This window comes from Aethalodelphis obliquidens, unplaced genomic scaffold (genome assembly GCF_003676395.1).
Source record: "Aethalodelphis obliquidens isolate GAN/ISIS:26980383/991018 unplaced genomic scaffold, ASM367639v1 scaffold3, whole genome shotgun sequence".
Lineage (NCBI taxonomy): Eukaryota > Metazoa > Chordata > Mammalia > Artiodactyla > Delphinidae > Aethalodelphis > Aethalodelphis obliquidens.
In genome coordinates, this window is record NW_020837947.1 from 16,263,629 (window position 1) to 16,290,283 (window position 26,655).

Consider the following 26,655-nt stretch of genomic DNA (forward strand, 5'->3'; position numbering starts at 1 on the left):
AATTCTGGGGTCTCTCAAGGGCTAGAACTATTGATGAAAAATTTTGAGCTCACGTGAAGCATACTACACACCAGTGGCCAAGGGGTGGGAGAAGCACAAAAGATTAAATTTCACCAAGCCAAGAGGATTTTTACGTTTTGAAATGCTCCGTAAATGGTTATGAAAATGTTTCCCTGACTCTGACTAATAAGCTTTGGTGTTAAAATCCTAGTTCTAGCACATTACAGAAATAAGGGTTATGATCACAGTACCATCCTGTACCTATTCCTTAATTCTTCTTAAAACTCTATGTTAATTTGGCATTAGCAACAACTAGTAAAATATGCCTAAGTATTAGCACCATTCTTTTTTCCACTAGGTTACTTACTCCACTTTACAGATATGTGGGAACACAGCCAGGCTTCAATTTGCATCTGAGATGGGGTGTTTTGTATTTTTACTCTTGGTTTATAATACAAATAAACGGGAAGAACAAGTGGGAATGTGCCGCAGGATGTGGTCAGTCAATTTCATGTGCCCTCAACATCTGCATCAGAAAACAACTCTAACTATTGACTTCAAAGGTGATTTTCAAAATAGTGCAGAAGGAAAATAATTCCTCCTTTATTCCCGACAGAGATGCTTCCTTAAAGTTAAGCTGCCCAGATCAGTAGGCACTAAATGGGCAGTTCCACTACGACAGGAAAAGCTGCAGCCCACAGACAACTCAGGCCACACACCACTACGGAGCATGCCAGCGAATACTGGAACTCAGCACTATGACAAATAGACTTTGGAACCATTGTGTTGGTCTCTCCTTTGAAACTCAAAGACGGGACTGCACGAGCACTTGTTGAAAACACTGCCCTATGAGAGACTGAAAATGAGGAATCAAATGAGGTGGTTTGAAAAGGGCCCTGGAAACTGCATTTGTGCAGGAGTACATTGTCTCCATTAATCTTCTAAACAGCTCGGTTACCATCCTCTTCTTTCCGATGAGGAAACTGAAGTTCAGAGAGGTTAAGAAACTTGCCCAGGGTTAAACAGCTGCTACGAATTAGAGCCGATTTCAAACCCAAGTCTATTGGCTCCAAAGCCCATGACTGTGACCTGTGTCTATACTGCTTTCCCATCTCAGGAAAGGAGAAGCAAACCTTGTTAACAGAAGAAACCCTGGGAATTCCCTGGCGGTCCAGTAGTTAGGACTCAGTGCTTTCACTGTCAAGGGCCTGGGTTCAAACCCTGGTTGGAGAACTAAGACCCTAAAAGCCACGTGGTATGGCGCACATATATATATAGTATATGAAGCCTTTTGTGAAAGAGCAGCTGTTAGCTTCCTAACAGACTGTTGAGGACAAGGTGAAGTGAACCAGGCTCCTAGAAGCTCAGCTAATCCCTCGGCCTGCTATAGGGAAGTGGAGGCCCCAGCCCTGGTCAGTAGACTGGCTGAGGGTCCAACCTGCAACCCTCACCAAGTGTGGCCTGCACGACCCAACCAAAAGGCCTCTGAGCCTCCTTTTGTTCAACTTCCGGGATAGGGCTGCAGCCATTACTGCTCACCCATAGATTCTGTCCACCAAGTAAAATTCCAAGCTCCATAACTAGGGTTGCAATGAGGCACTCCAGGCACATGCACGTTCGAAGTGTGCTGAAGCTCTGTATGGATTTAAGAGGAAAATCTCTTTCCAATTCTCTATTGAATATTTCTTGACTGTAGCCTGCAGGAAACAATAGTAATTGAGAGACATATGTCTGGCACCCAGCAATCTGGAATCTGTGCTCTCTATGGGGAGCTGGGAAAATTTCCACAGTGCTCCCAAACAGATTTTCTGGGGGATGGTTCTCTTTAGTTATAACTGAAATGACTTCAAGCTTCTAAACTTGGGTGACTGACAAAATGGTGGTGCTGTAGGGCAATCTATCTCCCTTTAAATAAATAAAACACGAAATTTCACAAAGGTGATCAAAGCAAGCAGAGAACCCGAAGGGGCTGCTCTGCTCCTAAAGGCCCCGCTGCTTCCTCTCGGAGATTCTGGTTGACTTCAAGCTCAGTCTTTCAATCCCAGGAGAGAGATGCTCGGTGTGGGAGGTGGCGACACTGCACTGGAATCACCTGGGGCTTCCCGGGCTGGCACCTCCTGGCACCTTGTCCCCGGGTGGACAAGAGAGTCAGCATGTCCATCACGGGGAGGGGTTCCCCTGGGGACGCTTATCCCACCAAGAAGCCACTTTCCTGAGAGTTCTTTCTGAGCCCAGCAAGGTCAGGCACATAACAGGTGCTCAAAAACATGCTCGTGACACTGAATTGAGTTTGTTCACCAAATAAATCCCTTTTCCTTATTCCTCTATAGTGCTGCATCTTTAGTAAAAAAAAAAAAAAAAAAAACACTAAAAAATGAAGGGAAACTTATGGGAAAATAAGGAACATAAAAGCAACCCACAAAAGAGACCAGCTTCATATAAAAAAGATGAACTTCAAATACATAGATTTCTGAGCCCAAAATAAATAATGATAGCCTTCAACAAGCAGAAAATCCTGTCCACACATCCACACTTTAGATAAAGACTTTGTCCTCAGAACCTCAGAACTCCTAAATCTCTCTGAATCTGAAAACAGTACCGGATTAGTTCCACCCCCTCATAAAGAATGATACTTATCAATTTACAGAATTGGGCACACTGTTGATGAGACATTGATTATTTCAGCAATGTGTGCTCTCTACGGGGTAAGACTGATTATTTCAGCAATGTGTGCTCACTACGGGGTAAGATTCTTTTCCATTTTGTAAAACAAAACAAAGCAAAACAAAACACTAAGCCTTTGATGCTGGCACATTGGCCTTTTTCTCTTGGGTGGATTCCTTTTTGCAAGTGTTTCCTGCCGCACATAATCTGATATCCAAAGCACGTGTTATTGGAAGAAGATTTGGCTGTTTGTGTCCAAAACATCAGACTACTGAGCATGTTATTAGGCAAACTTGAAAACGACTTGGATCTTTCTTAGAAGCTCTCCAGATGCCTTACCGCCTTTCAGCGGGGCCCAGCATTCTTGTCTCTGGTGGTATTAAGCTGGAGCCACAGGCACGTAGCAGATGCCATGTTACCACTAAACCCCATGAATGAGACGTAGAAGGCACCAGTCATGCTCGATATTAAGTTCGACCTATAGATGCAGAATTCTGAATAACACTCCCATCCACTCTCAACACCTTCAGAAAGCAAAATGCAGAAATGCAGAAAACTATAGATGCAGATCATCGTTTGGACACTGTTTCCTCACTGATACTAAGGCAAAAGGAAGTGAGGGAAAAGGGGGAAACTATAACCACAATACTATAATTGAGGCCTCCAATAAGCTACTGTATGTCAATGGAAGTCAGATACTGACGACAGAACTTCTTTTAAATGGAAAAATATTGGCATTTTAAAAGAATACGCTAATACTTCTTAAGGGTTAGGCACTAGCAGAAATCTCGGGCTGAACAGAGGGGACTGTGTAGCAGAATCCTCATGAAATTGATTTAAGTTTTACAAGGAATTAAATTACAGTTTTTGACTCTGGACCATTAAAACCAACTATTCAGCCAATATTGTATTTGGGATTTAATATTTTCTTTTGGAAAAACGTCTTAGAAGTGTCATACCCTGGTCACTTAAAGGCTGTGAAACTCTAGTTTAACAATATGATGGGGTCCACTTTCAACCAAAGCAAAGTTAATAATAATATGGTTTAAGATCAAGAATAATAACACATGTGGTTTGGTATCTACTTATAGACACTCTGGGATTTGTGTGGTCTTTCTTGATAGCCATGGGGACTGACTCTGGGTTGGTGAACGTAAGCCAATCTTCCATGGTTGATGCCAGGAACCAACTCATATGCCCTATTATACTTAGGTAAACAATATCCTGTGCTAGAATGTGGAAGTCTGGAAGTACGGCAGAGCCAAAAATCACCCTGAAAAAACACAAGGCTTCGTCACCATGTGGCGCTTCAGCTCGATATTCTGGCTCCAAAGAAGATGGCCCACCTCAGGCCATCAGGCCAGTTCAATAGTCCTCCTGGTCGTTCTCCATCAGATCAGGCCTGTGTCAAAGCTCACAGCCATGGGGCTCCCTCTTCTGTGGTAGGGCTCCACCACAGTCCAGCTGGATGGGCATGTTATCAAGTGGGCAGGCCTTTCCAGAGACCAGCTATTGGAAAGGGAGTATGTGAAACAGCGAGTGTGAGAGGCCCGTGGGGCTGGCCTTACATACAGACTGGGATTCTTACTGTTCGGGGGGTTGGGAACATCTGTGCAAGTGTGAAAATACTTTGCTTCCCAGAGAAAAGAAGGCACACAAAATATTTTCATATTAAATGGATGGGGATGGGGCAGTGTAAGGATTCCCTGAAAACCATGTGACGGAGCTTCAGGTTAAGAACATTTGCTGTGGGCAGAACAGATAGTCCTATAAATGGTAGGTTTTCTGGGGCTAATGAAAATCCATGCCTCTAGAAAAAGCTCTTGTTCTCAGCAGTAGAGCCCATGTCTGGATTTCTACCATTAATAACTTCTCCCCTTGAAGTGAACTAACAACCTCAGGAAGAACACAGTACGCCACAGGAGGCAGGATGCATGGTGGTTACATCCAAATCCTGGTGCTCTGTGACCTAGGATGGGCTACTGGCATAAAGAGTATATTACCACACCCCCAGCCAACCAAGAGTTCACCCTCTGTCCTAGCTGCCGATGTGACGAATGAAAGGAAGTGCCAAAGATGTAAAATAACAAACTGACTTAATGACCAACTGAAGTTCACATCCCCTCCCTATGTTTCCAGTGCACTAAATTTAGGTGAGTAAAGCAACATATTTCCTCCTAAGAAGCTCTTTAGAAACCATTTTTAGTTCACATATAATAAAATGTATCTAAAATGATTCTTTTTCATTTGAAAAAGAATAGATACATGTATACATATAACTGAATCCCTTTGCTGTACACCTGAAACTAACACAACATTGTTAATCAGCTATACTCCAAATTGGGTCATTTGTAGAGACGTGGATGGACCTAGAGACTGTCATACAGAGTGAAGTAACCCAGAAAGAGAAAAACAAATATTGTATATTAACACATATATGTGGAATCTAAAAAAATGGTACAGATGAACCTATTTCCAGGGCAGGAATAGAGACACAGACGTAGAGACACGTGGACACGGGGAGAAGGGGAGGGTGGGATGAACTGGGAGATTAGGATTGACATATATACACTACCATGTGTAAAACAGATAGCTAGTGGGAACCTGCTGTATAGCACAGGGAGCTCAGCTCGGTGCTCCGTGATGACCTAGATGGGTGGGAAGGAGGGTGGGTGAGAGGGAGGTCCAGGAGGGAGGGGATGTAGGTATACATATAGCTGATTCACTTCATTGTACAGCAGAAACTAACACAACATTGTAAAGCAATTTATACTCCAATAAAAAAAAAATTTTTAATGATTCTTTTTGTAAGGGATCTCCTAATAAAAGAGTGATGTCATCTATATCTCTTTAAACTTCACTTTACTCATCTGTAAAATGGGAATAATGAAAGTATCTACGTCATTGCATTGTTCTGAGGATTAAATTAGGAAGTCCACATAAAAAGCCTTCAATATTACTTCAATAACTTTTTGTTGATTACTCACAATGTGCAAAGCACTGTTCTAGGGGTTGCTATTATTATCATTATTGTTAGAAATTCCCCTGGGCAGCACAAATTGTGTTACTGTCAGCTGTTAAGCCCTTCAAACTTCTAGAATTATTTATCAGGGCTCTAAGGGAGTCATAAGACAGCTAGATTTCGAGAGAGGATAGTTCAGGTGCCAAGTGCCATTAGCACGGAGAGGGCAGTTTAGGGTGTGGGAATGGTGCACAGCAGGGGTCCCCAAGCCCCGGAACATGGACTGGTACCCGTCCGTGGCCTGTTAGGAACCAGACTGCACAGCAGGAGGTGAGTGGCGGCGAGTGAAGCTTCATCTGTATTTACAGCCGCTCCCCATCACTCGCATTACCGCCTGAGCTCCGCCTCCTGTCAGATCAGCGGCGGCGTTCTTCTCACAGGAGCTCGAACTGGGAATTGCGCATGTGAGGGATCTAGGTTGCGCGCTCCTTATGAGAATCTAACGCCTGATGATCTGCGGTGGAGCTGAGGCAGTGATGCTAGCGCTGGGGAGCAGCTGCGAATACAGATTATCATTAGCCTAGAGGTTTGACTGCACAGAGACCATAATAAATCGATTGCTTGCAGACTCATATCAAAACCCTATCAGTGAGTGGCAAGTGAAAACAAGCTCAGTGCCCCGCTAATTCTGCATTATGGTGAGTTGTATAATTATTTCATTATATATCACAAGGTAATAATAACAGAAATAAAGTGCGCAATAAATGTAATGTGCTTGAATCATCCCCAAACCATCCCCCTCCCCCAGTCCGTGGAAAAACTGTCTTCCATAAGACTGGTCCCTGGTGCCAGAAAGGTTGGGGACTGCTGGCTTACAGGGGTACTGGAAGGCTGGAGGCAGGCACAAAGGAAAATGATGCAGTAGGAAGATGCAGAAGAGAAACTTCATTTGCTCACAGTGAGGAGGGTCCATTCTGCTCACAGTGACGCATGAGTGAGAGACGGACCTGATCTCCAGTTATGGGAGAGAATGAACACTGATGAGGCATCCAGACCGTGGCATGTGCACTTCACAATGACCAGAGACTGTCGTCAATATGCTCCATCGTCGCAGAAAGTCTGCACGACTAGACTGAAGGTTGGTGCAGTGGGTCTCCCTGGAAAGAGGGGGACATCTCCAGAAGGGCAAGGAACATGGACTGGGGGACACAAGACAGGAATGCTACAGCTCCAGGTCCTTTCCTTGGCTATGAACCTCAGGATGCCAGTTAGACCTTGCAGCCAAACTACCCAGGTTTATGCCCCTGTCTCTGTGCCTTTCCCTCTGCTCTCCTGCGGAACATTCCAGATCTACCTCTCTGGGCTGGAGGTTGAAGAGGGAGCACAGGGACCAGCAGTGCAAGGAGAATTCAGCCACAGAGACAAGTGTCACGACTATTAAACGGGTTAATATCTATAAAGTGCTCACATGCTGCCTGGCTCATAGTAAGTGCAAAATTGATGTTTGTTAAGTAAGTGACCCAGTTGCTTCTCTCTATCAGGAAATTTCCCTCCTGGGAATAATGGGCTTTACTTATATTTTAGCAAGGAAGGTGACATTTCTGTACAATTGATACCCACCCAAGCTCTTAGGGGAACGCACAGACTGTCTCAGAGCAAGGAGGAGCATCGGGCACAATTCATTCATTGGGCTAAAGAATGAATCTGCTACAGCACATTAGTAAGATGGGTGAGAAACGTATTCAGATCACGGAAATAGAATCGGGTAAGAAGAGGCCTTGGGAGTCTTTACCAGGATGCTACTGAGCCTTTAAAAAGCTGTGCCATGGAGTTAACACCCAGGGAAGTGGCACACCCTCCTACAGAGGATGCGTGCAGGTGACGGATTGAACTGAAGGCCTTTCACCGACCTACATAAAAAATAAGATTTGATTTTTACAATGCTTATCTGCTGGTATCTGGAGATATTTTTCAGGAAAAAAATATTAAAAATATAAATAAAAATCAGATCAAAATAATGGAAACAAAGAATCAGACAAATGAGAATTAAAATTCGATGATGAAAGTATTTGATATACTAATGGAATAAAACTTGTTTCAATACTCTATTAAAAATCAACAAGTTTTTTATAGTTAAGGTTTGAATTATTCAAATTAGAAAGGTTCAGGGATACATCAAACAGAGAACAGTATAGCAAATTTTTTTTCATGCTCTAACTAGCCTTCAGGTGTGGGGGGGGGGTGGGGTTGGAGGAATAGGACATCTGGTCACCCAGGCAGGCACTCCCAGGTTTTTGTCCTGGAAATGCTCAGTAAGTAACTGTGCTTTACCTAGTGTTCCCAAAACTTTGCCAGGAGGGGGTTTCAGAGAGAAGGGAAGGATGGGAGGACAGCCAGGCATCACCTCTGATGAGTAGCATTCTACAGTGGGTACTACGGGGCATCAGGAAGGTAGCAGCCATGGTCCCTGTCTTCAAGAAGTCTCTGTAGAGTTAATGCCAAAAGGATAACTCCTCTATTTCATACAAATGACCGAGGATGAGCAAGCTCTGCCTGAAGGGGCCATAGTGACAGTCTCTTCTTGTTTCACCACTGTTCACTTGTGCCCCTTCCCACAGTCCTCTTTTTTTCTGATCATGAAAGTGGAAGAGGCCACCAAGCATAGTGGGTTTGGAGCCAGACAGGCTCTGCCTCTCACCAGCTATGAGACCTCAGATAGAGTCCTTAGATTGTCTGGGTGTGTTTTCTCCTCAGTAGAATTTGGATAATAATATCTAATTTGCTGCACCACTGTGATGATTAAGAAGATACAGGGAGGGTACAGAGCACAGTGTCGGGACATACCGCACTGTGGCATCTGCGACGCATGTGTGTTATAAAAAAGGTAGATAAAACAGAAAAGTCTAAGGAACAAATGAAAACTACTCAGAGCCCACAAGCACAATTAACGACTGCTATTCTTTTGTTTTTTTCCCTTTTAGTTTGTTCTTCTAAGCATATTGTGTGTACACTATAAACATAGTGTACAATGTAATAGTGTGTCTGATTTTTCATTAGTGGTTCAGAATGAACAATTCTTCAAAATGAAATTCCAATGGCTTCTTCATATTTCATTGCATGATTGTAAAGTCATTTATTTAACTTTCTCCATATGTTAGATATTTCTTTTTCCCCCAGTTCCTGTGTCCCACAAAGACAGGAAGTCTGGTGTATTGGGTAGCGCTCACCTTTGCTTAAATCCAGGTCTTGCTACCTGCTGGCTGCTTCGAACATGGACAGAGCTTATTATCACTGAGTCTCCAGATATTCATCTGGAAATGGGATGAAGATTTCTACTTGTATTAGTTTCCCAGGACTGTTGTAAAATTACCATAAACTGGGTAGCTTAAATAACAGAAATGTATCCGTTCACTGTTCCGGAGGTTAGAAGTCCAAAGTCAAGGTGTCAGCAGGGCCATGTTCCCTCTGAAGACTCGAGGGAAGAATTTTTCCTGGCTCTTTCTAGTTTCTGACTGTCCGTGCTGACAACCTTTGACATTCCTTGGCTGGTGGCAACATAATTCCAATCTCTGCCTCGGACTTCAAACGGCCTTCTTTCCTGTGTCTCTGAATTTCTCTCTCTGTATAAGGACACCAGTCATGGGATTTAGGGTCCACCCTAATCCAATGTGACCTCATCTTAACGTGATTATATCTGCAAAGACCCTGTTTCCAAATAAGGTCATGCTCACAGATACATGGGGTTAGGACTTCAGCGTATTTTGGGGGGACACAATTCAACCTACAACACTACCTAACCAAGTTGTGAGGAAGAAGTGAGTCAACATAAACCTAAGGTGCTCTGTTAACTGTAAAAGTGCTATCTTAGTGTGAATCATGACTTTTAAAGGTTTTAGGTCAAGGCACCAGTTTTAGGAAGGCAGAGTTTCAAAGTATCACATCTCCTTGAGTTTGGGTGTTCGGCCACTTCTACGGAACAGCAGTCTGAGATGTGAAGCCAAGAAGGCAAAATCATATGGAAGAATCATGGCGCCTCAGAAGCCCCAAATGCCTTAGGACTGGTCTTGTCAATTGGATGACCTCCTACTTGCTGACCTGGGCAGCCCAAGCCGGTGGGAGAATCAACATTGCTTCGCAAAAGATCTCTGGATTTTTCCCACCGTAATCCATCTCAGATTGATACTTTTGTAAACTACAGTAAAAATGAGTTATTAAAAAAATAATCAGAGCCATATCAAATTACCATCAAAGTTTCTACAGGCTTACTCTCAATTTCTACCTCGTCTCACCATGGGCTGGTAGCAAGCAATTTACGGGCTGGCAACAGTCCTTGGACCACACTTTGAGAAGTGGTGCTCGTCTGGAGCCAGGGCCAATGCCGACACAGGGGCCCCACTGGACCGTCCTGCTCCCAGGCCTCCGAGGAGGGGGGCTAAAGGGTTCCCAGCCTTCAGCCCCATTCCAGGGGTCATGCCTGGCTGAGGAAAACAAACACACCTCCCACACCCACCTGAGTCTCAGTGTTTTCTTTGAGTTTGTTTTCCCACTGACTTACTTTCCTTTCAGTCTGGGCTTTAAAAACAGCCTTCTGAGTGAATGCAGGAGATCCCAGCTGTCCCAACACCACGGCTCATATGGAATGCATTTAGAGAGGGGAAAAACCTTGAACGGAGTGGTGATACGACTCTGAACTGGCTTGGACATGGCGTGGCTGGAATTTCGGAGCTGGCTTTTGCTTGCATTCGTCATGAAACATTTGTTATATGAGCTGCTGCTACTGCTACCAAAGCAGCTGCTGCTGAGAAACCCTCTGAATGGCTGCGTTTTCTCCTGGACGTGTGCTGACTGACAGCGCTCGTGGACCGAGGCCCCGGACCCTCCAGGCTTGGGATACCTGTGTCACTATCCCTGCATTAGGTTAGGGAAACGACACAGGACAGCACACAAAACGGTGGTGCCTGTTTCTGCCAAGTTACACGGGCACGGTATCTTTGGATGGTCAGGTACTGCCTCTGATCATGAGAGAGTGTCTTTTTTAGCAGTTCTTATAATTTACATTCTCTCCCATCAAATAAATGTCCAATATGGCCCTGATCTGTCTTCCAGGTAATTTAAAAAAAACAGTAGTTTGGGGCCTCATCATAGCAAACATCATTCAGTAAAAAGACGTGGATAGATCTAGAGACTGTCATGCAGAGTGAAGTAAGTCAGAAAGAGAAAAACAAATATATAATATCGCTTATATGTGGAATCTAGAATAACAGTACAGATGAATTTATTTGCAAAGCAGAAATAGAGACACAGATGTAGAGAACAAACTTATGGATACCAAGACGGGGGGATGAATTAGGAGACTGGGATTGACCTGTATACACTACTATGTATAAAATAGATAACTAACGAGGACCTACTGTACAGCACAGGGAACTCTACTCAGTGCTCTGTGGTGACCTAAACAGGAAGGAAATCCAAAAAAGAGGGGTTATATGTATGCGTATAGCTGATTCACTTTGCTATACAGCAGAAACTAATGCAACGTTATAAAGCAACTCTACTCCAATAAAAAGTAAAAAAAAAAAAAAAAACCAAAACACAAAGGAGTTTAACTAATAAACTACCATTAAGGGATCTTGTTTTTGTTTGTTTTGCTTTTGAAATTTCATCAGTAGTATAATCCCAAGATACGGATGCTGAAGGCAGTGCTACAGTGGCCCGATTCACATCATGGCTACGCAGATATCACATGAAAGAAACATTTATAACAGATCTAGCTAGAAGCTATACACACAAAACTGGTAATAGAATCGTAAAGTTCAGGTAGTTAGCACATTCCCAGATAAATGCAGTAGGCTGACTACAGGCCTTCAACACCTCTCCTTTGAAACACTTCACTAAAGTGACAGTAAAGGACGATAATTTTATAAAAAGATTGCAAGGACAAAGAACTGGAGAAGGATTTCAATAGAAGACCAACTTCAAACAACTTCTGGAAGATGAAACGTGGTTGGAGGAGCGCATTGCACGTGGCAGAGCAGAGTATATGCACTGGACTGTTGGCAGAGGGGAGACATACATCAGGAGGGTCAGCTCACCCAACGAACCCTTGAGAGAGAGACGAGTGGCACCAGCTAGCCCAGAGGGGAAAGCCGGGCATGAGGCAGGTAGTCTGGCTATGAAGCAGTTGGGCCCCAAATTCCCTCCACACCTGCATGCAGCCAGCTATCTTGCAATGCTTCTTCCCCCATTCTCCACTGCCTGTGATCCGGCAATCTTAGGATTAGTCTCCAGAGAATGTGGCAGAGGCTCCAGACTGATTTGCTAACCCAGCGGAGAGAGGAGAGCACGGGCTAAAATGAGAACAATGAAGTGAATTGTGCCTGAACGTGGGCCTTCAGCTCCTGTCCCTCACCAGCAATCAGACGTGTGTCCTGCTCCCCCATTCCCTCCTCACCTCCCGTCCCCCAAGGGGATATCTGAGGGACTCTTCAGTGGGGAAACTGGATCAACTCCAGAGAAAAAAAGACCTAAAGTCACTAACAAATGTTTTCCCAGCAAAACTTCTACCGCTGCCTGATCATCCCAAGTGGGTCCATTAGTTGATAAACCTCCCCTACTGCACAGCACTTTCAATGAGCTCTTTAGTGTCTCACCCTCAAATATGAGTTCTGACAAAGATTATCAGAGGAAAGACTTCAGACTGAAAAAGAGATGCCCAAATCAACCAAACAGTGAAAAGGATCCTGGAGCAAGGAGAGATAATGTAAGAAATAGATGAAAACGCTTTTCAAAAATCTCTGTACTTTTCAGAGATTTAAGGGGGCATTGTACCCAACAAGCAAGAGGAAGATATTCTGCAAAAAGACAAAAAAGATTAGAAGAGAGCTCTTGGAAAAGAGAAAATTCAACAGAATGACTGGAATACACATTGAGGAACTCTTCCAGAGAGAAAAAGTTGAACAAATGGAAAGTAAGAGAGGAAAAAAATATAAAGCACAGAGAGAGGACGCACCTAGGGATTCAAATACCTGACCAACAGCATTCCAGAAATGAATCAGAGAAAATGGTGCTGATATAATCGTGAAAGAAGTAAAACAAGAAAAATTCCCAGAAATGGAAAACACGAGTTGTAAGCTTCAATGTATCTACCGAATACTCAGTACCCTGAGGCGTTGCAAACTTTCATAAAAGGAATAAACGGAACACTCCAGGAGAGAGAGAGAGAGAATGAAAAAGTCAGAGAAAAAGATGTGGGAGATGAAGTGCAGGTATGAAGAAATCCATACCCAGCCAAACCGGCAATCAGGTGAGATGGTAGAACACTGAGCTTTTCAGACACGCAGGGACTCAAAGAATTTACTACCTCCCACGCACCTTTTATCAGGAAGCAATTTGGGCCTATCTTGGAATAAAATGAGTTGTGAAATCAAGAAATAGAATTTGAGGGATTCAGGAGATCAGGGATACAATACATTCAGTAAAATGGTAAAGGGAAGTTGCAGGACAGCTGCGAAGGGAGCTTCTGAGTAATCAGCCCAGATGGAAGCAGGAAGTTAGAGCTCTGGATGGGAAGGAGGGTAGTGGTCCTGGGATGGGGGAGCAGGTATACTTATTTGATAAAAATATGGAAAAAAAATCAAAAGTAAGATTGATACAACAGATCTAATGGCACATATGAAAATTCTGATAGGTATAAATAAATCTAAGCGGATAAAAAACCCAAGGCAATAATCAATTCTAGAAAAACAATAAGTTATGCAAGAAATGAAACAAGATGATGGTGTACTACTTGGATCAGCATCGAACAAACATATGCAGTCACAGTAACGTAAACAGGGACTACGCACGTAAAACATGGATAGAGCTATACTATAAAGATGGTGGAGGAGAGGAAGTAGAGGTAAGGGTGGTGGAATAAGAGAACTAAATAACATCTCAAATAAATACATCAAGACAATAAAAATAAAACAAGCCTGTGCATACTAGTTATAATTAGTGTGATGATTATCAGAAGAACCAGCTAACTGTGCTGAAAGTGTTTGCCTCTGCAGAACCAGACTTTGCAATGGAGAGGGTTGAAATAGGAAATGACTGCTTTTCATTACATGTCTTTTAGTACTATTTGATTTTTAATTATATACATGCACTACTTTAATATATAAAGTATAGTTAAAAAACAGGAAGGTAAAATTCTAGGAACACGTGCTTTGAAAAGTAGCCCCAGTAGTGTCTGGCTATGACAAGGCAACAGAAGTACTTAGAAGCATACTGTAAAAACTGGAGAGGTGAGACTCTCCAGTCAGAGTATCTGAACCTCCCACTCAACAAGTAAAACTTCCCTACTCTCATCAGTGGGGAATTAGGTTGGATTTCTCTATGGGTTTGTGGACAGTGAAATGAATATGCTTAATATAGCTCACAAGAAACCACTAAAAACAGCAATGTTCTGTACACAGGTATATTTGCAGTTTTTCACTGTGTTCTTTCACAGTCCAACACCATTTGCAAGACGTGAAAAGCTAGGACATTATATGTTGATAAAAATGTATGAGATATTAAAAAAATACAGCCCAGGAAATGATATTTTTATTTGAACAAGATTTAGTTGAACAAAAATAGAAGTTTCCATTGTAAAATGTTGAGTCATGCGAAATGGGTAAGGATTGTACTTCGCCCCAGCTGGGGGTACATTTTATAAGCAAAGAATGTCAGCAAGGCAAGACCGTGAGTCAAGGGCACAAAGACAGTTCTGAAATTCTCTGTCTGAGGCCCTTTCCACATCACCACATTAGGCCCTGGGGCGGGTACAGACCTTGGAAGTTTGGGCGTGAAAGAGCAGGAAGCTCACTGGGTCTTTTATAAAAAGATCAACTATCACCCTCTGGGGTCGGGTCTCTAATCTTTGCCCCGGCTCTAGGAGCATTTCAGCTTTTCTGAGTTACCAGGAAAGTCCAAAAATTGAAATTTGTGGTGACTAATTCCACACTTAGTAACATTCTTACTCAATGCAAAGCATATTACTGTCAAGTGCAACTAAAAACTGCTCAAAGTAGAAGTGAATAAATTCCCAAGTAGAAGAAATTCACCTATAAACACAGAAGAATGCTGGTACCTCCACCACACACCCAGATATTATTAGCCACCTTTCTGTCTGGGGAAATGAATCATAAGAAAGAAAACTGCATAGCCCATGCTTGGCCACACTGTGGAGAGCATCTGGGGTTCTCCAGAGGATGAGGTTGGGACCTAGAAGAGATCAATTTCCCAGGGTGCATGGATGGGAGGTGGAGACTGGGGGAAACTTCTGGAAAGATGATTCCAAGGGCTCCTAGTGAGGGAAGCCAGGAAGACCAGATGCAGCATCAAGGGATACAGCGAGCTCACCGGAGTCAGCGAGTGCCTGGTAACAGAAGGGGAGTCCATGCTGGTGGGCAGAGAGGGGAATCTGGGGGTCAGGCAGGGCAGTAGGTGGTATCTGGAGAGGTGTGCTGGGCTCCCCAGTGGAACAGTGCAGGACCGACTGGAGCCAATGGTTACGCCAGGCCTGGAGAGTGGCTGGGTCTTGGGTGCAGAAAAACGGAAAGAAAGCAAGGAGGAAGAATCCCAGCTCTAGGGACCTGGGAACCTGGCAGTATCCTGACACACTGTTAGGAAGTGAGGGATCCTTGGGTGGTGGTCAGGCTTGCAGAGGGCAGGGGTTGGGGGAGTGACACATGGCCCTCTGGCAACTGTGGCTTGGCCACTGGTTCTGGGATTGGTATGAGTGACTCAGTTCCAGGTTGTACCACATAGAGATCTAAGGCTGCGGATACTTTTATAAGAGAACTTTTATAAGAGAACAGGCTGTGGACTGGCTTAGCAGTAGGGTGACTGAGATGCGAAGAATTGGGGGCTCAGCTCAAAGAGGCAAGGTCAGTAGGCAAGGGCCGAGGTGGGCTGGTCACCCCTCATGCCTCCCAAGTACGGGACTTGGGACTTCTGTGTCTTCACACCTCCAGGTCTGCACTCATGTTATTTTTTTCTGCCTAACTTGCCTCCTTCCACGTCCACCTTGTGAAGAGCGATGCACCCTTCAAGGCCTGGCCCAAATATCTCCAGTAGGAAATGCCCATCCAGTTTGCGACAGCATTCATGCCAGATATGGTTTTCTTTATCTTTATACGGCTGTTGCCCAGGACTGGAGTGTATTGCAGACATGGAAACACTTGCTGAAAGTGCTTGTTGAATTTTTCTAGTATTTTCAGATTATACCTGCTATTTAGATATTAGTCTTCAAAGAAGAGAAATATTTTTGGAACGTTATTACTATAAAATCAGACCATGTGTTGAATAGAGATAATCTATAGATTTTATTTTCAAGCATTTACCTTCAACTGCAATACATAAGAGTGCTTAGTACCCACTTAATGCTCTGTATTAGTGATTAAATATGAAGGATGTTTGGAGGGTCATAGATTCATGGAGTTTGTGGTGGTTCTGGGGGCAGAAGCTTGAATGTCTGTGGTCACTTAGGACTTGATAACTGTGGGCAAAGCTATTCTACTCTTTGACTCTCAGCTTTCTTATTTAGAAAATGAGACAAAGACTAATTGTCCTCCTCAGCTTCAGAGGATTCCTGTAAGAATCAAATGAGGTCATCTTATGGAAGTGCTTTATAAACGGTACATTGCTATGCAAATTATTATTATTTAGGAACTGTTGCTGGTGTTTGCATGCAGGACTATTCACTAAGATGCCATTGCTGTGTAATAAGGAGTTTAGCTGTTTGAACATGAATGGGTGTACACACACACACACACACACACACACACACGTAATGCAGTACCAACCTGACTAGAATCTGAGCCTAGGACATTACTGGTGATAAACAAATTGTTATGGAGAATATTGATGGTACATGAACGAATAACAGATTGGTATCCTAGTTTTTATAAATGATAATTGAGTTTTTTTTTTTTTTTGCGGTATGCGGGCCTCTCACTGCTGTGGCCCCTCCCACCGTGGAGCACAGGCCCTGGACGCGCAGGCCCAGTGGCCACAGCTCATGGGCCCAGCCGCTCCACAGCAATGTGGGATCCTCCCGGACCGGGGCACGAACCCGTGTCCCCTGCATCGGCAGGCGGACTCTCAACCACTGCGCCACCAGGGAAGCCCGGTAATTGAGGTTTTTAAATAACTTCATTGGTGCCTGTAGATAGTCTGAATTTCTCCCAACCATCAGTTGTATACCCGTGAAGTTCCAGAATGTTTTTGGGTTTTGTTGTAGCACAAAAGTAATAAGAAGATGGAAATAAAAAATGAGAAATAGCATGTTTAATCCAATCGTTGTAGAATGATGGATGATTTTTATAAAACCAGAGTAGACGGTACATATATTTTTAACCCACGCAAACTTATTTGTAAACTATCCCCCAATTCCCGACCCCACTGGCTCTCAGATAATGTGCTTTGGACTACTGCAATCAATTGTACTTGGAATCCTTTTGATATGATCCCATTTTCAGGCCCCATATTGGGCATGATTGTACATCTGTGTTCAAGCATTCTGTAAACGCCTGTCAGCAGATGCAAACTGTTAGGAAACCACAAGCACTTCCTTGAGAAAATGGAGAGACACTGCCACCTGCTGGACAAAGTTTAATTCATTAACTGCGCTCTGAAGTATGCAATTCTGCATATGGAAAATAAAGCTTTTTCAAGAACTGAATCTTAGGGTCATAGTTAAAATAAAAACACCATTAAATCACTGAACACCCATCCTATATCTACTAAATAACGTGATGCATAACAGGCTGAAAGATTCAACATTCAACTCGAGTTAATGGTAATTTGTCCTGGTCACATCTCAACAGTGGATTTCATTTAAGGTTGAAATTTTAACGCCCTGATATTTCTGCTAAGAGCTCAGGCATACAAATAGATGATTTTTAAAAAACCCTCAGTGACTTGCATGGTGTGTGTTTTTCAGTCCTGAGCATGTCACTGTAGTAATATTTCCATTGAACTTATTCCCTGTGATTGTTTCAGGAATAAAGTATTGGCCAGAATATAATTGTTCCTCTCCTTCTAAGTCAGAAATACTATTTCCTAAAGGCATGCGATTTCACAGTCACAGGTCAGCTGTCACTGATGAAGTAAGTGAAGGGTGACCAGTTTTTTCTTCTCCCCCCCCCCGCTTTCCTTCTTTCATGTAGAAGTTACAGAGAGAGCTGAAGCCCTAGTTCCTCCCAGATAATGGCCCTGTCTCTCTCCTGTAATGTGGCTGGCAGGTTAATAGCTAATTATTGAACACTTAGTCATATGTTAAGCTCTGGGCTAAGGGCTTTACATGGATTCGATCAGGTTCATCTCTCACAACAACCCTGTGAAGTAGACAGTACTGTTTATGTGCCTTATACAGATGGGGAAGCTATGGGGTACAGGGGTTACACCTTACCTCTGGTTATCCAGTTAAGTGGAGAACGGGCTTTAATGCCCGGGCTGCCTACTCCAGAGCCTGTGCCCTAATAATTATGATATTCTGTCTTCTGGACAGAAATGCATATGGTATGGAGAGAGAAGGGTGGACTGTGTGACCAGAGAGTGTGTTGGGATCCCTGGCTTAGGGAAGAACGGATTCTGAAGGAATGACCCTGCAGCGAGGATTCGTCATGTCCTCTAGGTGGCGATAGTCTCCATAACTAAACCTGGGAATTACGAAGGCAATGGGGACTGCCTGTGGTTTTTGCGGGGCGGGGGACGGGGGGAAGCACCGTATAATTGTGCTAACCAACAGAAGGTAGAAAGAGGAGCCTTAAAACCTTCTATGTGATACTTTAGTATCATAATAATATAGACCTTAGCGATCAACCACCCAAAGCTACGTTTGCTCGGGTCCTCTGGGCAGAACCACGGCAGAAAGAGGACAAGGAGTCTCTTCAAACTCCCAACTCAGTGTTCTTTCCTTAAAAAATAACTTTTCTTGGGCTTCCCTGGTGGCAAATTTTCTTGGGCTTCCCATGTGGCTTCCCTGGTGGTTGAGAGTCCGCCTGCTGATGCAGGGGACACGGGTTCGTGACCCGGTCCGGGAAGATCCCACATGCCGCGGAGTGGCTGGGCCCGTGAGCCATGGCCACTGAGCCTGCGCGTCCGGAGCCTGTGCTCCGCAACGGGAAACACCACAACAGTGAGAGGCCCGCGAACCGCATAAAAAAATAATAATAATAACTTTTCTTTATGAATAATAGGACAATTTTAATTTTCTATGTAAATATCCTCAGATTTGAATTCTGCAATGCAAATGAACTCCAAGAGTACACTGCTATACCCTTAATAGGAGTCTAATTATCATTCATGCCTAGGAAAAAGATATTTAAATTTGTACTTTATTTATCATCGTTGTTAATAAAAAATATTTAAGTATAAGCATTTTTTTTTTTTTAAAAACAAAGCACCCAATTTATGAATGAACTTAAATCCTCAAAGTTAGCACGGAAGTCATTTTGTTTGGAATTAGACATTTTTCCTTTGTAGTATAGTTGATGGCCAGATTCTCAATACAGCCCACAAAAGTCTTGTAAATTCTCTACTGAGGTTCCAGTGTTTACATTTGTAACGGAAACAAGTTGAAAATGAATACTAATGTAATGCTAGTCACGGAAAGTATTTAGAAAACAAGGGAAAAGGATTGGAAAGTATTTAAAATACAAGGGAAAAGGATTAGCTTTCAAGTCCTCACATAGGCCTCACGCAGGAGGGTTAAAATATCAGGTCCTATTGTTCCATATCTGGATGCTAAGTGGCACTGCTGAACTGGAACAGCTGGGTTACTCACCAAGTCAGGGGCGGATATGGGAGATGCTGATATAAGGACTTTTCCTATCACAGATATTCACTTATTCTCTGTCTTTAATTAATTTTCTTATTTATTGTGGCCTTTAACACCACTGTGATTTTAGCTCCTAAAGAAACTATGACTAAGAAAGCGTGTCCCTTTTTAAGAGCTAAGGGGGAAAAGCATTCATGAACACGTTAACGCTTGTGGCTCAGAAACTCTTAAGTTGTAGCCCTTTGGTTCACATTTCGGTGGATGACCATGGAGCTGTCTCTCCAATTCTTTGGGCCAGCTCCAAGCTTCTCGTTTTTGAAAGTTAACTAATGAGCAAATGTAATCGAGATTAATCAATAAAAAATGAGACCACATAAGTTAAAGAAGTGAGGTCACTCTTACCCAGTAAATCTGTTTCGGCCTTGGTTCCCCCAATTCAAACTCATACCCAGGTTGGGCAGAGTTTACTGAGCCCTCACTCCAAGGTACTGGCCTCAATATTAGCAACTGCCCTTGGGCTGGTGGGAAATACCAGAGTGTGTTCTCCTGGTTATCCACCAGGCTACAACTTTCATTCTTATTTCATCTCGAGTACTCACTATCTTCAACTTCTTCTGAGATACACTAACTGGGTCTCCACAGAATGCAAACATTAATATAAAATGACTAAATTTCAAAAAATTTATGAAGACTAAGTTTCTCAAATATTTTTGGTGGGAGACAAGCTTACTCACCAGCATATACCTTCTTACAGGCAACGAATGGGGTGAGGGAGCACAAACAGTTGACCTATTATTTAGCGAAGTTATTAACTTCTCTAAATGGAACCCACAGTACTGACTGGAAAGAATTAATGACTATCCTTCCAATCTAGAATAAGTGACAACCCATTTGACTAGCGGACGTTATTTTTACCAGCTCCCTGGTTATTGTTATTAGTGTTTTTTCTTCAGCAGTGAGACTGGTCTAAATACTTTTCGTCTTGCTGGAAGGGGATGACTGAAATCCGCACACACCTGCATTTTTAAAATAACAGGATGAGCACCAAAGAAAAATGGCCAGTGGAATGTTTGCCTCTTAATCCAGCTCCATGGTCAGTTTAATCTACAAATATTTAAAGGTCTCAGATTTTAGTGTTTCTTCCCTCTGTCCTCTAGTCTACTCAGTTATAAAATTCTTGTATAAAGGGCAAGAGCAATGATTTTCGTGGGCCATTATCTGTGAGTGTAGATTGAAAATGCACAGGTGATGAGGCTCTGGTGTGAACGACGAAGTGACCTGCTGCTTCTCTTCCTTTAACCTATTTGATACCAGCTCACTGATCTGTGGCCATGAGGAAACAATACAGGGGCTTAGTCTTTGCAGAGGCTAAAATATACCAGAAAGCTGGCCAGGCGAGGATGCTCAGCTCCTGTCCCCTGCTTCAGGGGATGAGGAAACTCTTTGGGACAGAGCAACTGTGGAGCTACTTGCCTTCAAGGTTACCATAGAGAAATCTCACAGAAGGTGCCTGAGAGACCACAGAACACAGGGGAAGTTACTGCAGAATCACTCAAATGTTCACTTTGTTGTCTACGTGCCGTGTGGCAGCGGAGACCATTACACTGGAGTGATATGCAAAATATTTAACACCAGTTCCACTCAGGAACTAAATTAGAACAGTTGTTGAGTCCTGGGCCAGAGTCCTGAAGACCCCCTTGCGGTGGTGGGGGAGGGGGCGGTGAGGGTGTGTGTGTGCGTGTGTGTGTGGAAGTGCCCCCGGAGGGTGGGAGCCCAGGGCAGTGTAGACGTGTCTCGCTGTTTTAACCACTAGTATAGCTGGACTGTGTGAACTGGTAATGTGTTGGCTGGCCTGCGTTCTCCCTGGGGCAGCAGCCTCGGAAGTATTTCATATATTGCTATGCCGAACTCAAAGGGGAGAAAAATCTTTATAGGTGGAAAGATCACAGCTAAAGACAAAAGAGCTAACAGTCACTCAATCTTCAAAAATATGTTCTACTTTAATGAATGGGCTTCTAGATCACGGGACGAAGGCCTACAATTCCCGAGAAGTCAGGTATTTAAATGAGGAAAACAGTTGGGAAGTGAAGATGATACATCCTGACAACAGTAGGTAAGTGAGCCCTTGGGGCTAAGATTTTTGTTTGTGGTTTATTTGTATTTAAGAAGAACAAAAATTAAAATGTCCTCTTCTAAGTTATCAGACCTACACTTCTGATGTTGACCCTTGGTGTGCTGGGCTGTGACATCCTGTGAATCGTGTCAATCCCAGATCCCAGGATGGATGAAGTGCGTGGTGTGGCCTCACCCATACTCTTCCCAAGTGCTGGGATAAGAGTGTGTTCTTCTTATCTGACAGCTATGTGTCTCCAAGACCCAGTCAGCCTTTTATCTCATACTGTACATCTCACACCCCCACACCCCCACACACTATACAACAAGAGAAAGCCAAAGAAGGGAAATAACAATGAATAACGTAAACCTTTTCTTCAAAGGAGCCTGATTTAGGGTGAGACTCCTCCTTGCACAAAGACCAGAGTTTACTTTGTCCTACAGAGCTAAAAACTGGTCCCAGGAGGACTCTTTAAATTCTTTGAACTCTTTAAATTGCCCAGAGTCGAAAGAGCAAAGGAAGGCCCTATTTCAAAAAATGACAATTTAGGGTTTGTTATGCTTCTAGCTGTTCCAACCACACTTCTTGCTGCGGAGACACACCTCGAGGTCCATGGTCATGTAAGGACATGCGAGTTTGCCTCTGAATAAGAGTGTTGGGAGACCAAGGCAAAGTCACCTTCCCCCAGCGAGTCCCTGGTAGTGGTAGGGCCACCCGATGGAACCAAAGTCAGGGCTCCTGTAGGCAGAACCAGTTCACCGGCGCATCAGCACCTGTCAGTGATGCAGGTGTGGTACGAGGTCCCTGCCTGGCTGCGTGGCATGTGAGGCAGAGGCTTCGTTGGGGAAGCCCTTCCTCTGTGCCTCATTTCTACAAAGCAGAATAACACCTTCCATTTCCCGACAACAAAACAAAACCATAAACGGATTAGTGAAGAGGTATTGTTGAGGCAGCAGTAGATGAAGAACAGGAAGGAAACAAACAAAGTTGAGAAAAACAAATGATGGACTTCTGAAAGTAATGATTTTACAGTGACACTATGGGCAACCCTTATAATCGCTTTGCTGCATTCTCCTTCTTCTGTTTGGACACCACTCCATCTATTAGAGCAAAATCATAATTGCATTCTCAATGTGCTGCTTTATGGACTCTATGCGCCAGGATTTGCTTTTGTCAAATGGAAGTAGGGCCAGAGTTACCTCATCACACTCCCCCAGGGCTCCAACACACACCTGCCTGTTCACTGGTTCACCCCAGCACCAGGACACGGCCCACGGGAATGCTGCCCATCTCACTTTCCAGAGGGAGAAATGGAAGCATCTGGCCTTTAAAACACGGCGAGTTTATGTTTGGGCCTGAAGCTCAAGGTTTCGGTATCTAAATCTCGTGGTTCTAACCTTGCTTTGAAGCCAGGGGAGCTCCCCTTCACTAACAGAAGAGATGATTTCACGCCTGTATTTCCCGAGTCCTTTTCAAGGTGAGTAAGCCTCAAAACAGAGAAGCACTTGCTTACAGACAGAGTTACCTGGGTCTTTGTAGATACTGAGCACACCCTTGAAGTAATGAGGTAAAAATCTTTCCAGTAGAAGCAGCACATCTTCCAACTCTTCCAGAATCCCCACAAGCAGGAAGTTTTCATTCACGTTCAGCTTTGCTCTTTCAAGGGCCCACTCACCAGGCTCCCTTTATGGATATAAAAATGATTTTGAAATCAAAGATTGGTCTTCGCATTGCAGCAACAACGTGCTGGAAGCTTCTCCCTTCTCCCACCCATCCCCAGTCACATACGTCCAAATCCCACTTTCTCCAGGGCCCAGCGAGCCCCACCTAAACGTCTGTTAAGAGAAAATGGGCCCAGGCAGCTAGGTCTCAATAAACGCTGATTAGAATGGCCTTTTAATAGGAGGACCAAACCGAACCCATAAAGTTAGAAGTTTTGAAATATGAAACTTACTGATTTTGATTTCTGTAGAAATCAAAATAGGTGTCAGGTCATGACCACTAATCATCTTATTCTTTTGAGGAATTTAAAAACAAACTTTTTTTTTTTCTCCTTCAATTACAGAAGGAAAACAGCCTCATCTTATTTGTAAGGCAGATCTGTGAGCCAACAACACTGATATGAATGTAACGCCTGGCTGGCGTTGACTGTCTGGGGGAATTTGGGCAAGCCAGGATTCTTTTTTGAAAATTTTTAATAATCCTTACTTAGCTCAAATAGTTGTCATCAAGGTGGAACAAGGTGACATTTTGAAAGCATTTTGAAAATCATCACGAGATAAGGCATCAGAAGTCCTCGCCCCAAGATTGGGAAATATATAATTTTAAAAGTACTTTAAGGAGTTAGAATCTTGTTTCTTGGAATAAATATCCTCATTTTGACAGAAAGCGAGTCAACTGGCCCCAAACCTTCCCAGGATCTGAAGCCCTGACCGTGAAGCAGAAGGCATTTACTACAGGGGCCAGGGTGGGTGAGGGAGGCCTCCTGAGCTCAGGAGTTTATAATGAAGCAGAAAACTGACACTTCTGGCCCCAGAATTCTGACCGTAAACCAATTGGTTAACTCGGCAAAACGTCAATAATAACAACACACATAATAACGAAGCAGCAGTCACAGTGTAAGCAAAAAGTACGAGTGAGCTGCAACTTGGAAACAGCCGTGTCCCCCCCAACCCCCAGTCTCTTAAGGAACACAACGACCTTCTAATCAATGTCTCCTTTCGGGGAAAATGCCGCTTCTGGCAGCAGGGTTTATTTTCCACCGAGCAAAGATAATATTCATCGTTACTACCATTTCTCCTGGAGGCTACACATTTGTCTAGTACAACGAATTTCAAGTGTAGCTAGACCAGAATCACCTGGGAGGTGGTCACAGATGCCTGGGCCTCACCTCAGAGACTGTGATCAGGTGAGGGTTCCTAACAAGTACCCCAGGGATGCAGATGCAGGAGGTGGGTGGACCACACTGAGGGCCCTTACTATCTGAATAAGTCACTTTCTAAAGAAGGTCTTGCAACCAAGTAAGGTTGAGGAGGGATCACTAGAAAGTACTTTCTTCTCTTTCTACTAAGCATGCCTCAGGAGAGAGACACTCTGGAATTTTGGGTGCGAGCATCTAGTGTTTCAGACCCAATCAGACACACCACACTGGCAAGGACAGCTGTGGGTGCAGCACAGACACTACAGAGGAGCAGGTTGGGTGCACCCCCTGGGCTTCACTATCTCATGGGCTGGGGAGTGACAGGTGTACGTCAAAGGTGAAGAAGAGTTTGGCTGGCATTTCAGTTACACAGCTTTACGGGTGGTTCCCAAGGCCTCTGCCGGACCTTGATTTGTTCATTTCTTTATTTACAGGACATTCAGAGTCTCAAATGCCATCTTGAAAGATTAACAGTAAATATTAACTGAATTCCAGAAGTTAGAGAGACTGGGGAGGCAGAAGACGCCCACGCAGGGCCAGTTGGTGGGTTTCCCGTCATTGTTGTCCAAGTGAGCATGTCATGAGCCTGTTTCAGTCCTTACCTGCATCTGGGATGCTGTCCACAAAAGTACGGAATGATGTAAAACAACCTGGGATTGGAACACTCAGGATAGTTTTCAAGGATACACTCGTTGATGTCCTAGAAGAGAAAACACAGCAGTGAGATGTCTGGCGGTCTCTGCAGGGCTTTGTCTAATGTCATACAGTGTAAGTAAAATTGATACTTTAATGATACGGGAAGGCCTTGAGAAGATGTACAGAACTGATGGATTTCATGAGAAGAAATGAAATCCCTTTTTTGCCTCGCACCAGCCTGCTTCACTGGCTAGGTACACACATGCTCAGCATTTCACAGAGTGCTTGGTCTGTTGAGTTAAATGAATTTCTGCATTTCCCAGTGGCCTGAAGTCTCTAGCTAGATGACAAGCATCTTGGAGCAGTTCGACTGACTGTGGCTAGCTGTGGCCCCAACAGTTATGAGAAACTGGGAAGTATACAGTGGACACTTAACAAATATTTGTTGAATGAATTCAGTATGACTTAATTCATTCAGACTTAATCAGAGATCCCTGTACAGCCAGTCCTGTAGAAATGTGTTTCCCTGTGTATCCACACGTCCAACAAATACTTATTAAGTACCTACAATAGTCACATAGAGGGTCTGTAAATTTTGGAGGGGCTGTAAAACCATTTCTAATGTTATATTAGGTTAGGAAGTGGCCGGATGTTTGCATATAGACATTCTCTCACTTTCAAAAGCAACAGTTGTGATTTTCAAATAGAAAATCTGGAATTTCTGCATAGAAAGTTTCTCTTCTATGAGGTTGAGTGCAGTGTCTGTCAGCATTACTAGAGCTTACAATGACATGAAAAGAAGGGCTAAAAATCCTCTTTCATCAAGGCAGATTACACTGGATACCCTAGATAAGACATGTCTGGTTCTTAGGTATTTCTAAGGAGAAAAGATAACCCAATTTACAAACAAACCAAACAGCTATGGGATGTTTCTTCAGACACAATGCTGGCAAGGCAAATTAAGAGTGGATATAACTCAGCAAACATGGTCCTATGGTCAATGAAGTTTATGAGTCAGTTGAAGCCACTGAATCTAATACGATTAGGGTAAATGGTTAGTTATTAAAAGGTTTTTTTTAGTTCAAGTTGGGAGTTGGAAACTATAACTTAAATATCTATTTTTTTCAACATTTTCTTTTCCCTCTCATGCTTCTTTGGTTTATATACCACTTAAATAAATTACACAATTACAGTAACAAATTCAACCGGAATAAAGAGATTCAGGAACAGACACACTCCAGCTGCGCACCTGAGCCTTGTGTGGGAAGCACAGGTGCACAGTTCGCAGAGAGGAGTATACGAGAAGCACGTGGAATGGTGTACGTCAGCCCATCCAGCCATGCATGAAGTGAAGGCAATAAGAGCACCTCACTGCATATGAAAACCCATTACGAATGCATGATGTTAGACCCCAAATACCTTTCTAAGAAGAAACTGACACAGAGGGATGTATGTATAAGACTATTCATTGCTATAAGATTTATTACAACAAAATATGGCAGAACGTACAGGTCGTTAATGGGGGATTGATTCACAGAGCAGTTATGGCACGTTCC

General features: G+C 43.5%; 1 protein-coding gene across 2 annotated transcripts in view; it reads right to left on the reverse strand.

Annotated features, from left to right (window-relative positions):
* The window catches only part of UST (uronyl 2-sulfotransferase), a 287,336-nt gene that overhangs the window by 38,150 nt on the left and 222,531 nt on the right, over positions 1-26,655 (reverse strand). For both annotated transcript variants that reach the window (XM_027083752.1, XM_027083762.1), the window contains exons 6-7: positions 25,066-25,163; positions 23,069-23,226 (exon numbers count right to left, since the gene is read on the reverse strand). In XM_027083752.1, coding sequence (XP_026939553.1) covers positions 23,069-23,226; positions 25,066-25,163 — 256 coding nt within the window. The remainder of the gene's footprint in view (positions 1-23,068; positions 23,227-25,065; positions 25,164-26,655) is intronic.